The sequence below is a fragment of the Channa argus genome, chromosome 16, assembly GCF_033026475.1.
Source record: "Channa argus isolate prfri chromosome 16, Channa argus male v1.0, whole genome shotgun sequence".
NCBI classification, from domain to species: domain Eukaryota; kingdom Metazoa; phylum Chordata; class Actinopteri; order Anabantiformes; family Channidae; genus Channa; species Channa argus.
In genome coordinates, this window is record NC_090212.1 from 20,914,121 (window position 1) to 20,927,258 (window position 13,138).

General features: G+C 42.4%; 1 protein-coding gene across 2 annotated transcripts in view; it reads right to left on the reverse strand.

The window, feature by feature from the left end:
• Positions 1-2,649: 2,649 nt before the first annotated feature.
• Positions 2,650-13,138, reverse strand: part of LOC137101380 (protein jagged-2-like) — a 48,132-nt gene continuing 37,643 nt past the window's right edge. For both annotated transcript variants that reach the window (XM_067479767.1, XM_067479768.1), the window contains 7 exons: positions 11,225-11,310; positions 10,444-10,557; positions 10,136-10,251; positions 9,733-9,993; positions 8,561-8,692; positions 5,975-6,134; positions 2,650-5,792 (listed from right to left, as the gene is read on the reverse strand). In XM_067479767.1, the coding sequence (XP_067335868.1) occupies positions 5,293-5,792; positions 5,975-6,134; positions 8,561-8,692; positions 9,733-9,993; positions 10,136-10,251; positions 10,444-10,557; positions 11,225-11,310 (1,369 nt within the window). In that variant the 3' untranslated portion in view covers positions 2,650-5,292. The remainder of the gene's footprint in view (positions 5,793-5,974; positions 6,135-8,560; positions 8,693-9,732; positions 9,994-10,135; positions 10,252-10,443; positions 10,558-11,224; positions 11,311-13,138) is intronic.

Here is a 13,138-nt window from a genome sequence, read left to right on the forward strand (position 1 = left end):
TTACTTTGACTGGAACGTCTAAGTTTACACCTGTCCATTCATTCATCTTGGAGGGTGTCTTTGCTCCAGTGAACCAGTCTACTCACCTGAAAGGAGAGCGCTTCCCTGTCGCTGCATCCCTGGTGACTGTGATATTGCAGCCATCCGTCTTAACAGCAGATTATCTGCCACACTGAGTTGTCTATCGGGATACAGAAGATGATGTGAGACTTTCAGTTAAACATCAAGCAAAGCCTTCAATATATCACTGTGGAGACCGTGTTGTGTTGTTTAAATGATACAAGTGGACGGGCATCAAATGGACCGTGAAACCATGGTGTGTCCATTTGACATCAGTTAGTGCTGTCCAAGCATGCACACAGGCTGGTCGCTTAGGTTGTGTTTGTCTTGCGGCGCCATCTTGTAAACCGGTTGATTTTAAGGAACATATGTTGTAACTGTTGGGGTTTATTTATCTAGTCACTGAAGACTTTAAACATTACAGTATAGCGGTCCAACATCAATAAACACACCTGCTGTAGCTTTTGGAACTGAACACGAGTCACAATGATGTGAACATCCCTTCAATGTATTTAATTAGAATGGAACCGCTTCCCAGCACGAACCACTGACAGTTTGCCCTTTCAGAAAGTGGTATTGTAAGGCTCTGCATCCGGCACTTAGCTTAGACAGACATGAATAAATGCATATTGACTTTAAGAGGCGAACATATTCAGTTGTAGCCAATTACATAGTAAGCATTGTAAACCTATACTCACTGTGACATTTGAACCGGAAACCTTGCGTGAAACAATGCGTAATCGTAGAAAAGGCCACACAACTTACCAAATTACAAATGTGGCTGTAAACTGTGATGAACTACTGTACTGAATACTGCTTACAAATCCGTCAATGTGGACAAAGTGCAATTGGCGTAAAGACTAAGAACTGTGTTTGTAGACGACTCTCAATGGAATCTGACATAAGCTTCTCCCCATGGTCAATAGTCAGGCATTTCAGTGCCTTGTGTACACATGGGGAAGTGGCTGAAGACGAAGTAAAAATGAAAACATCGACACCATATTAGTGGTTTAACTCAGTGGAAAATATGATGGATACTTTATTCAAATATGATGCCATTTGAAAGCATCACAAAGCCACAATTCGTCAGTAGCACCCTATGAAAGGGCACGTGCTTGGTGTTAAAAGATGCTAACAAATGACATATCAAAAGAACATATCCCCGTATAAGCAGTGTGTATAAAAATGTATTTTACCATATGTTATGCAAGCTATTGTGCTTTATCAGTGTTTGTCAGGCTTTCGGGACTGTGCAGTGCTGCTGCTTCAAATCTAATAAGGTCAAGGTTCATTTTGCACAAAACTAAATGCTGCAAAAAGTTTATTTACATCAAGTTTTGAGTCGCTCAACAGGATCTTCTTTAGCAAATAACAACGGAAATGTTGATCTTTGAACATCTACCACGCGTGGGCCAACTTCGTCGCTGATGAAGAACTACTGAATGGAGCTTGGGGTTTTTTCTACTCCTGTGGTTTTCAAAATCCACAATGCACTTTTAAACTAAAAGGCAAGAACCATTCAGACCCAGTGTTGCACTCAGAGGCCCGTTTTACAGTGAAACTTGGCTGCACACCACCTAACGCCCTTTGACACAGACACATGATGCACAACATGCATAAATTAAAAATTAACCAGCATGGACCAGTGGTCTTCCATCTAGCCAACTCTACCTCTGTGCAGTCATTTGGTATCAGCTTGATGTCTTATTCCTCCTCCTTCCACTACACCATCATCTACCCTTCTCCCTCATTGTACTTCTATCCAAGTAGGTCACCGAGTGTGCAATGCAAATGTATGTGACCTGAGTGCTGCGCCATCCAGGATTCCAGACACGTTTCCCATTCTTCCCAAAACAACTGCCGGGTTAATGAACACACGGCGCGGCACATAACATCCCATCAAGCATTGTGGACATCAACACAGCTGGTAGGAGGCTTTCACGCAGAGCAGGCTCGTGTTAATCATTTCCCGCCGCGTCATTAAAGGAGCAGATGGCGGCGAGGGGGAGGAGTCACCTATTAGTAGACTGGCGCTAAATGCGGCGGGAGGGACGGAGCCGATTGGCTACTTCGAAGCTCAATGAACACTCGTGCACGTTGGCGCAATTATTTCCTTGGAGAGTAAACGCCATTTTCCTAAACCAAACATATTGTGGCAAACTTTGTTCTAACATGAGCTGCTAACTAGCTTAACTACCTCCAACCTGGTCTTAAGATTAGCAACACGGCACAGCCCAGAGTCTAACGTGTGGTGCTGTTAGCTGGCTACGTTCAAGCTAAACTAAACGCGGCGTAAACTGGGAAGAAGAACCGAGCTCCACACGTCCAGAGCTCGGCTTTAACGCTGTTCCTGAGATGACGTCATGTTTATGCCAAACCACGTCAACGTGAAACGCCGTCTGAAAACACCTACCTCCGTCTATCGAGGAGCCACAGTGACGAACCCGCCACCGGCGTTTTTGAAGGTGCAGAGGACGTTCTGACGTGCTTAGCAACAGTAACTGCGGGGGGCGGAGCGTAGTGAGGAAGAAATAGGTCACCCACAGGAATTAATTTAGTCTCAGCAAAGTAAAACCAAACAACTTCAACTTTGGTATAAAATACTTTAATAAATAATAGGATTGTTCTAAGAACAAACAAAAAAAAAAATTCCACCAACAAACCAAAACTTTTACCAAATTTTGTACAAAATTACAATATTCTGCACATTCAGCCCATTCTCTGGGGCCAACACAACATAAAAGGTTACTGACTGAATCATTTTGGGTTATTCCATTATTTTCATCAGCATTATTAAAAAATATATATTAAAAATAATGTTCATCCGCAAATAGCGACAATACGTGACTGTGTTTTCTCACTACCACTGTGGAGGTATGCTAAATGTTTCCCCCTTCCTGTGTGTTCTTAGTGCAGAAAAACACTGGACAACAACCGCAACAGTCAACATCATCAACAACAATACAACTTGTTCCCTTCATTAGACCAGAATAGATACACAAGGAGAGGTGGGGCTAAAACAAGAGGACAGGGTGCAGATTAGGACACACACACGTTGCGAGGAGATTCCCATTTAAAGCACACACACACACACACACTTTGATTTGTCTACACTGGGGACTCACTATTTTGATAAAGGACACTTAAGCAGGGTGGATGATTGCTCTCATAAAAGCGAATCCCACAGCACAATGTGGTTTTCATACTCCCTAAACACCCTGCTGCCCTGTGTGGCATCTCTGCTGTCAACAGACTTTGAAACCACAAATTTATAACTGCAGTATGAGGAGACCAGCACTGGGTGGTTGTAAGCAAGTGTGTATTGAGCACAAGGCAAAAATCGTTTGTGCCATTTTGAGTCACTAATAAAGGAAAAAAAAAAAAAAGTGTGTTTTGTAAAAACACTGACGATTTCGTAGGTGAGAAGCTGTGGCTAAAATATTTTAAGGACACAAAAAAAAATCCTGATATGAAAACTGTAGTAACAAAAACTGGCAAAGCGCACAGGATCCAGTGCAATAATTTCAAGAAACAGAAAGTGCACCGTAGATCGATGACATATCAGTGATTATTAAGGGTTTGGGGTTGTGCCAAAATATACAACCTGTGGCTTTTCCTTAGAATTTTCAGACTTGTGTACTTCTTTGTTGGTTTGGGACTTTTGGGTTTGTCGTTTAGAAATCTTACACAAAAAACGTCCGAGTGAGTCCCTGTTGCCGGGTCGCTGAGCGACACCGTTGTGTGAAATGATGGTTTGCTGCTGTTCAAAAGTTTGCCAACGGTGTTTTAATATTTACTACACATACATTGGGAGGTGTAAGAAAATATATAGATACAGTATTTCCCCCCCAAAAAACACTTTCAGCAGACTGACCAACACTGTTAAGAACCTATGTGAACTAAAATGAGTGTCAGTAAATTTTGGAGGGCTGGCCCCAAATAAAAATACATTTGAAGGTGTAGAAGGTGTTTTTAAAACTGTTATTGAACAGATAATATTTAAATAGATGTTAATAAAAAAATCTTTGTTTTTAGGAATTCACTCAGAATTACTGGAAACAGAGTTCCGTTCGTTTTTCTATATGTCGCTCAGATCCAAACAACCTTGCACAATGATTGACAGGCTTAACAAACAGCTCTCCAAACTATTTATCTTCTTAACAGCTGTAACAAATAATCATAACAAATCAACACAAAAGGTCAACATCTGTTTTCTTTAAAACCAATGCTCATCGATCAGTGGGACCCTGGAAACAGTCCGAAAATTTGTATAAAACCTGTCGTAGTGTCAAAAGACACTAATAAACGGAATGACATATTAAAAAAAAAAAAAAAAAAAAAAAAAACAACCACAAAAATCTTATTTAGAATACCTATGATACAAAGCATCACTTAAGTTACTAAATTCAAATATACACAGCCATTTGTTCATATTTACATATTTACAAGAAAATAACCTTTACTGTAGTATGAACAGTTGTTACTAGGACATCTTTCCCTTTACATGTGTTTAGATTCTGCATAAATTCTACAGGAGAGAAAAGGAGAAAACACAGGGGCTGAAGGCACTTTTCTATTAAAGCAAATACTGAAATATCATTATGCACACTTGCAGAAAACAGTGGAAATCATTTTTTAAAAAAAAGGTATCTGCATAAACACAAAATGGAAAAGATGTCTATGAATGTAAACAAAGAAATTGCCAGGTATCATACAGTGGGTTTTCTGTGCCAGCTTCCAAAGAACTTAAATGTATATAAAACATTAAAGGTTTGTATAAAAAGACATGATATCAAGCGTAGAAAAGGCCCATAGATTTGGGCTAAGGCAGACAGGAACCGAATGCACCAAACAGTAGAAACATCATTAACAGCTGCCAGCCAATGACATTCAGTTAAATCTTCAAGGTCAAAAGAAAAACAGGTTCGTAAACGCAAAAAAAATAAAAATAAAAATCAGGATCAGTATAAAAGAAAATTCTTCTTAACTGAGACAATTAAAATGAAATGAATTGTTTTCCATGTCTTTTTTTTGTTGTTGTTGTTGGTTTTCTGTATTTTTTTGTTGTTTTTGTTAGAATAAGCCTATAAGTTAAATAAGATGTGACAAAATAGAAAATTAAAGCATCTGTAATCTTCACGTTTGGTGCTTTTAAGTGTTGAAAAGTCAGCGTCATTAAAGACTTTGCAGTTTGTTTCTCCTTTGAATCAGGAAGGTCCCTTCTCCCCGTGTTCATACGTAATGGTCTTTAATGTCCTCACTGAGCTTGGTGGCGTTCAGGTTTTTACACCGGTTGTCTTTAGGGCTGTACGCTGTCCGGTGAGGCGCCTTGACTGGACCACTGCGTGTTGTGGAGATGACCCCTGCCCTACCCATTATCCCCCTGTCCTGCACCCCAGCGGCAGAGCATTTCTGGGGTAGACATTTCTCCCCCGTGCCCAGCGCTCGCTCCTCATCGTCCCCCTGCTCCCCTTCCTCCTCGCCTTCGGCCCCATCGCACGTCCTGTCAGAGGGGCCCATCAGTTTCTTACATTCATAATGAATGTCTTTGTCGCGGTTGTCCTTGGGGGCGTTGCTCCGCAGCGGTTCCAGCTGGTTGTTGACCGTGGTGTCGTCAGCTCGGGCCATTCTTTCACGCTCTTTCTTCCTCTTGCGGGTCCACCAAACGCAAACAACGATGCAGAAGATCCAGAGAACACTGAAGACGACGCACAGTACCGGGACCAGGTAACCTTAAAGAGAAGCAGAGGGAAGCAGCTGCTGATGACAAAGTCCCATTTCCAGTTGAAGCGCCCATCCCCATACAGCCATACAGTGCTACTCCGTTTTCTAAAAAACTAGTAAAGGATCACACCTATCTGTGCTTAAAGGCTGAAAAGGACTTCTGCCTTATTGCTACCAATTTATAACTCACCGACAGGAGGAGGGTCCACTGACGTCTCCACCTTGACCTCCACAACAGCTAGCAGGATGGTGCTGTTGTGGCGTTTGGACAGGGCGCCGATTATGGAACCGAGTGCCTTCTGGATGGGTCCACGATCACTGTCCTTTGAGTGCCCGTCCTGCTCAAACGACTGCAGACATGGAGGAAGATGAGCGATAAAGAGGAAAGGTTTTAATAGGTTTTGTTTTTGCACTTCACATCTTAAAAACATCGCTGGCTTTATGTTTAGCCCATTACTTCATGGACTCGATCCTGTGGGTTTATAGCAACGCATGACAACAAGATTCCTTCTTTCTAAGGAAACCGTTGGGATTTCTGATATGCTCGCAGAAACCTTTAATATTATTCATATATTTTATATATTAATATATTTAATTGCACGATTTCTTATTTAGCCTTTTTCTCCACTGGAAAGTTGATTTTCATCATAAGAAACCCAAGTCTTAAAAATTGTCTGCAATCACACAAAGTAAAGCTGAGCTGTAGGTAATGATTAAAACCGACAAAACCACCAGTGAGGAAAATAACACAGACTTAATCTGTATTGTGTGAAGAAAGAAAACAAAGCACATTTGCCAAAATGCTTGAGGCTATGCAGGACAACAAAAAGGAGAAGAAAAAAAAAAACATACATTCATCTGTCAGAATAAAAGAGATTCTCATCCTAACATCTGGCAGGCTGTGGACCCCCTCTTGCTGAGACCACAGAGACTGGAGTTAATTGCCTAATAAGGTGCTGAGGGTGAGAGCAGGGAGGTGGTGGGGTGCACAGGGGGATTAGCAGTGCAGTTCAATTAGGACAAACAAAGGAGAACAGGCCAGCTGTGCTCCCTGCTTGGCCGGGGACAAACACTCCTCTTTTCTTGTCCTGAGGATATCAGCAGCTCATTCACACACCTCTAACCCGGCCCAGAAATGACTGACAGTCCACATCACAGACACGGGGCCGAGGTGTGTGTATGCAAACGGTCACGTACCTAAACTAGGATGTTTAATCTGAACGGCTGGTTTACATCACTTGAACGTTAACCAGCATGCTGAATAAAAACTAAACTGACACTCTTGGATTTACTAAGAGCGGCAGACGGGTGCCTCCAAACATTATGCTCAAACGACTTAAACATCTTGGTTTTACCCCAGCACACTTCGTGCAGCTTCTACGTGTCAAAGTAAGGCAGGGACGCCTCACTCTCCTCATACTTTCGCCACACACACCCTGAAGAGCGTCGAACCACTTCGATGCCTCGCGCTCATCGGTTCAGTGGTTTACAAATACACTCGGCGCCTTTGGAAGTGAACGAATCGAGACGTCTTGGTGGCAAGTGAACCAGCTGCACTCAACGAGTCTCACTGAGATTATAAAGATTTCAGCCACACTTGGAAATGAGCACTGACATTTTGCTACAACACGAGTCAGAAGCGTGTGGGAGTAAGGGTTTTTCTGAAAGCCTTGTTGTGGGCTTTGGGTGAATGTCAGGCTCACCACTCCTTTTCCTGTATCAGTCGCTCAAAACAGGCCTGCAAACATAAGAAAAAGAACTAATCCCCTCCATTAACAAATTAGAGCCCCAAATTCACTGATTCCCCCGCCCCGAGTCTGGGTGGCCAGGAGAAAGAAGGAAGGAAGATCAAAAAGAGAGAGCGGAAGAAAAGACAGCGAGTTGCTCAGAAAAGATAAAGGAGAAACAAAAGCAACCAAATAAAACCAGGATGTAAAAGAGATAAGGAAAAGAAGAAGCGCAAGAAAAAGGGAATGAAGACGAAGAAGAGAGAGGAATCAGACAGATGAGCAAGGTGTTCCAACAGAAAAAAGCTAAATCTCATCCAGATGTGGTTAAAAGCTTCAAACGTCTCTCCCTCTACTTGTTCTGTTTCTCTTGGTATTTCTTCTTTTGTTGTTTCAAACAAAAAGGGCAGAAACGGAAAATAGAAAGTGGTTCACATTTTACTGGACTCCTCTGGAAACAATTTGCAGTGATGAATTAAGTGTGATTTAATAATGTGGGAGAAGAGGATGGGAGGAAGAGAAGGCAGCAGCCTCTAAATCTGTAGATGTGCTCGTTTTAAGTGTGTGTTATTGTGCGACTGTCAATATGCAGCATGTGCGTGTGCGAACACGGGAGATTAACAGACCAAGTTATGCCGCATGGCTGTGTTAAATGTTCTGTTTTATTATCAAAGAAATGCCAAAAATTGCAATTTGAAAGGAATCACAGTTAAGAGCCAATAGGGAATTATCACCCAAGTTGACTTTTCTTCAGCTTTTTAGTCTCTTTCAGCTCACTGTTTTGGTTTTGGGGCTAATGCATAACTGTTTACTGCTGTCAGCCATTTTCTTTCCAGCACCAAACGAGACAGTTAACTGGTGAACATTTATTTCATAAGTAGCCATATATTTCACTCAGAGACCACAACAGAGAAGATAGGAGACTGAATATAGGGCTTTTGTCTTGAACTCGAATGTATTATTCCCAGTATTCATCCATCCATGCATCTAAACAATATAAAAAACATAAAGATTGTGTGCTGGCATGTGTATGTGTCGTGTATAATCACCATGGCGACTTCCACGGCATTGTTGTTGGAATAGGATAGGTCGCAGAGGATGAGGAGCGCCCGCTCTTCGGCCAGCATCTGAGTCACAGGGAGGTACCTCAGCTCGGAGCAGATGTTTTCTACAGTGGTGCCCTGCGACACACACACACACACCCACACACGCAGATTAGTATCTGTGCTGTTGGCAAGGAACAATCAGCTCTTAATTCTTCCTAAGTCTGTTTCAGATGCAGCCAATCGGAATGTCTCGCCCAGCGGGGGACGCTGAGGCTCAGGTCTCAGATCAGTATCAGAGGTACAGATTTCTTTTCCATTCATAAAACTTCATTCAGACCTGCGCCGGGGGGCCAATTAAGATCTTATGATACAGTAGTAAGCAACCAAAATGCCATCTGGACTAATGAGAGACACACAAAGAGAAAAGATTCTGATTAGTTTAACAGGTTCAGGAGCAATGTGGGCATTACAGAGGGAGCCTGCCTTTCCCTTTGTGGCTGAAGTAAGAGTTTTCTCCTTAAATAAAACTGCCAGTAAGTGCAGCTTCAGGGGCAACTACTTTCTAAGTTTTTATCATTAAGAGCTTAGAAGGAGCTTCCACATCTAATTAAATCTGCAAGCCAACAGATTTCCAATATTGGTTTTTAGTGTGTGGGCGAAGACAAGCAACCTCAAAGCACCAGCGTCTTAATGAGGACATTATAAGGTATGAGACCATTAAACACACTATTCGACAGTCAGGAGGAAAAACAATGCAGAAATCCTCTCATCTCTTTCCATTAAAGCATGATGTGTAACAACCATAGAGTTGAAAAGACTTGTTTCCCGGCCTGAAGCCACTGCAGGGATGTCATAGCTGATAAAACCTCTGTCCCGCTTCGACATAGGATATATCCAAATACCTTTATGTCTTGTCATATGTTAAACATTTTCTAGTTCATTTTTAAAGCAAAGCGTGCCACACAATTTTTTATTGCCGGAGGTAGGAACAAATTTCCTCAGATTTCAATTTTTTTTTTTTTTGCGTAAAGAAAAAAATAAAACAAAGTTCAGGCCAGCGCACTACACGTTCTCTCCCTCTTTGCTGGGACAGCTCAAAAGGCGCTGGTTTAACTCAGGGCATCCAAAAAAACCAAACCACTGACTTCAATTATTAACTTCTTTATGTCCCCTACCTGTGGCACTTTGTCCTTTTTGAAGACAAGTGTGATACGAGCACAGCTGTTGTCTAGGTAACCACTGTTGGGTTCACACTGGGTGTGCAGCGGCGTTGGGGGCTCCGGTGTCGAACACACCCCCCACTGGTGACACGGTGGCGAGAAGCAGGTGAGGAACTGGTGCTCCACACACTCATGACCTGCAGGACACGAGTGAGGGTTTCCGTCCAAGGTAGGACGAGCTTTAGGAAGCAGGCAGGGTCGACGACCACACCTCACCTGGAAAAACATGGCTTCAGTGAGTTTCAGATTTTTATTTGCTATGCACGCACTGATGAAGAAAAATATATATGGGTGTTCATAAACCATAAAACATACACCATGAATATATTTCTCAATAAAAGTCAACTCTGATGCTGACCTTAGAGCAGCGGACGTATCCATTGACACACTGGCAGGTGTTACAGTCCTCCTCCCACTTGCTGCCATGAGGAAACTGCAGACCGGTGTGACGACACGATTTTCCGAGTCCTATGACTAGAGTGAATAGAAGAGATGCTGTTAAATGTACACAACCATACTTTTGTTAAAACATGAATTTTCTTGCTACTTAGTGCTTTGACAGGTCGTGTTTATCTGCTGAGAAAGTTCTCAGGTTTGGTGTTAGTTTTAAATGTTAAATATTGAGAAAAATAAAGGAAATGTAACTTAAATCCTGTTTGTACTCACACTCTTGACAACGAGGTCCAGCGTATCCTGGCGGACAGACACAGCGATAGCCGTTGATCTCATCCAGGCAGGTAGAACCCTCAGCACAAGGGGAGGACTGACACTCATCTATGTCTAAAAAAAAGGAAGCTGTTATTTTAAACATGTAGGGAGACAACGAAAATATCATCTTATTCCTAAAGGTAAAAAAAATATGGGCACTTAATGATTATGGTTATAAAATACCAATTAATCAACAGACTTATCGGTGGATTAAGCTTCAAATGTACAGCGTCACGATTATTTTAAGTAAAACACTGATAATAGGTGGAATGATGGAAAATCCATCTAAGTAATAGAAAAGCTTTGTGGTATTCAGTCAAACTTGCATTCTTGATTTCCCTTTCAACGCTTCCCCTAACTTTTCCTGACAAAAATGGCAGCTTTGAGAGATTTTTCATATTTAAATATTTTCAGCGAGAGCTGGAATTCAGAGAATCACCTTCTGCACAATGGGCAGTCTAGTTTCAAGTGATTCAACTGGATAACTGAGGTTGTGAAAAGGCTTTTCTGAAGAGATTTATCCCAGAAGGCCGCGGGAGAGCGGCGTGACCCGTCTGATGAACCTCAGCTCCGACCTCGGCTCAGCACAGAGGGGAGAGGTTAAGACAGGCTTCCTGAAAGGCTTCCTAATCTGTCGCTTCGAAACAATCGGCTCACACTCCCATGCCGAGGCCTTTCACCTCTGACCCCCCGCCCATCTGACCCCTCCACACGTCCCCTCTGGTTCCCAGGGACTCACTGATGCGGCAGTCCGGTCCGGCGAATCCTGGAGCGCACTCGCAGCGAAACCAGTTCACACCATCAACGCAGATGCCTCCGTTGTAGCTGCAGAAAAGGGAGTGTTTGAAAAAACGTGATGAAATGCTGCTAGAGACACAATCAGGATGAAAAAAAAAACAAACAAACTCACTTTTACTTTTGTCACATTTCTCCCCTAAAGCGCTAAAAATGACAGATAGGCTTTCAAACAATGTAAATTAATGAATGTACACCAGAAGCTGGAGCTTCAGGTAAGTTGTGACTACATTTTGGAAATTCTTCAATATTCTTCAAACTGCCAGTGTGGACTGTGTTGTCCTGGACTGTGCAGCTCTGTTAGCATTATTTGGTTTCCCCAAAACCACAGTGAACCATACAGAATCTAACTCCTATCAAGGGAAAACATTTTTCTGATTGATCTGAAAAGTATCACAGGAATTATAATGAAACACCAAAGTGAAAAATAAAGCAGCGTACAGTACATAGCAATGTAAACCACAGTGGCTCTTCTACTAAAAAACAAAGGGGATTGTTTTCTGCTAAAACATTGGTAGAAATTAAGCATCGTGTTCCATCGTACCTATTGAATTACATAGGGGACAGTTGGCGGTTAGGGTTTAGGTTCCGTAATTTCTAATAACTTCTTAAAAAGGAGCTGGTATGGAAGTGCCAACTCTGTGGGAAATCTCATATGAAGACCAGCGTCGCCGATTCACCACTGAAACTTCCGTCTTCTGTGGGACTACGACGACATTTTTTGTTTTCTGAAAAACTCCAATAGAACAAGCTGCACTGTAAGCTGATGTATTCTCTTCAGGAAAACTTAAGAGTTGACCAGATAAAAACTTTTATAGGGAATTGTGAAGTAAAAAGCAAATGGAGCAAAACATATTGTGTGTACATGCTTTTACTCAAATACAATCTCATCTTTGTAGAGCTCACTACATCTGTCCTGTGTTTTCCATTCCTGCCCCCTGAACTACAGACAAACTTTCTGTCCAACTTTTTTCCCACAGACTTTACAGAGACTGAGTGGCAGCAGGCTGAGGCTGAAGCTGATCTCTGATCAATGTCCAGACTTCATATGTAAATCCCTGCTGACCACATACTGAGCGCCCCCAACCCCCCAATACCTCTACGCCTCCAATTTACCCCCAGGTTGAAGCCGGTGAATGGTGAGAGGGGAGTCTTTTCACACTCTCCAGCCCCCCTCTCCCTCAGCCCTTTCCACCAAGAACCAAAACCACGACTAATCCACCTGTCAGTCATTGTAGTGGTGGGCGAGGAGGAAAGAAAGCAGGGGGAAGGGTTAGGCTTTTGTCAAGGGTAGCTTCTTGGATCTTAAGAAGCTGTCACGAGATACACCTCCCTGGCTTTTTCTCCAATTGTATGTTTTCATACCAGGGTTTGACAAGGAAATAAAACAACTAAACTCAGAATTTTCCAAAACTCAAGTTGATGCCTTTAAATGTCTTATTTTGAGCGAGCAACCGTCCAAACCCCAAAGATTGTTGAAGCCAACGTGCACATTTGCCCCACGCAAACACGCACAAGTGCAACGCACGAGTGTCACTGGGAAACGCTGCAGCTGCTCCAACACTCTCTTTCATATTCCCCAAGTCAAAACAATGCATCTCAAGTAGTTGGAGTTTATTCAGAATGACTCAGAAAAGATGCAAACGTCAACTGAGCTGACGAATTAAAATTAATGACAGCAAATGTGAGGATCAAAGGCGCAAAAACCCAGCAGCAATAAAAGTCGGTAGAACTTAGGGCTGCAATCCAGACCACCTGAGTTGAATCAATTTCTGAGATCAAATGAAGTCAAGTTTACCTCACAATTAGACGGCAGAAGAAAATGATTCTAAGCACCAAAGTAGGCACTGAACTGCAT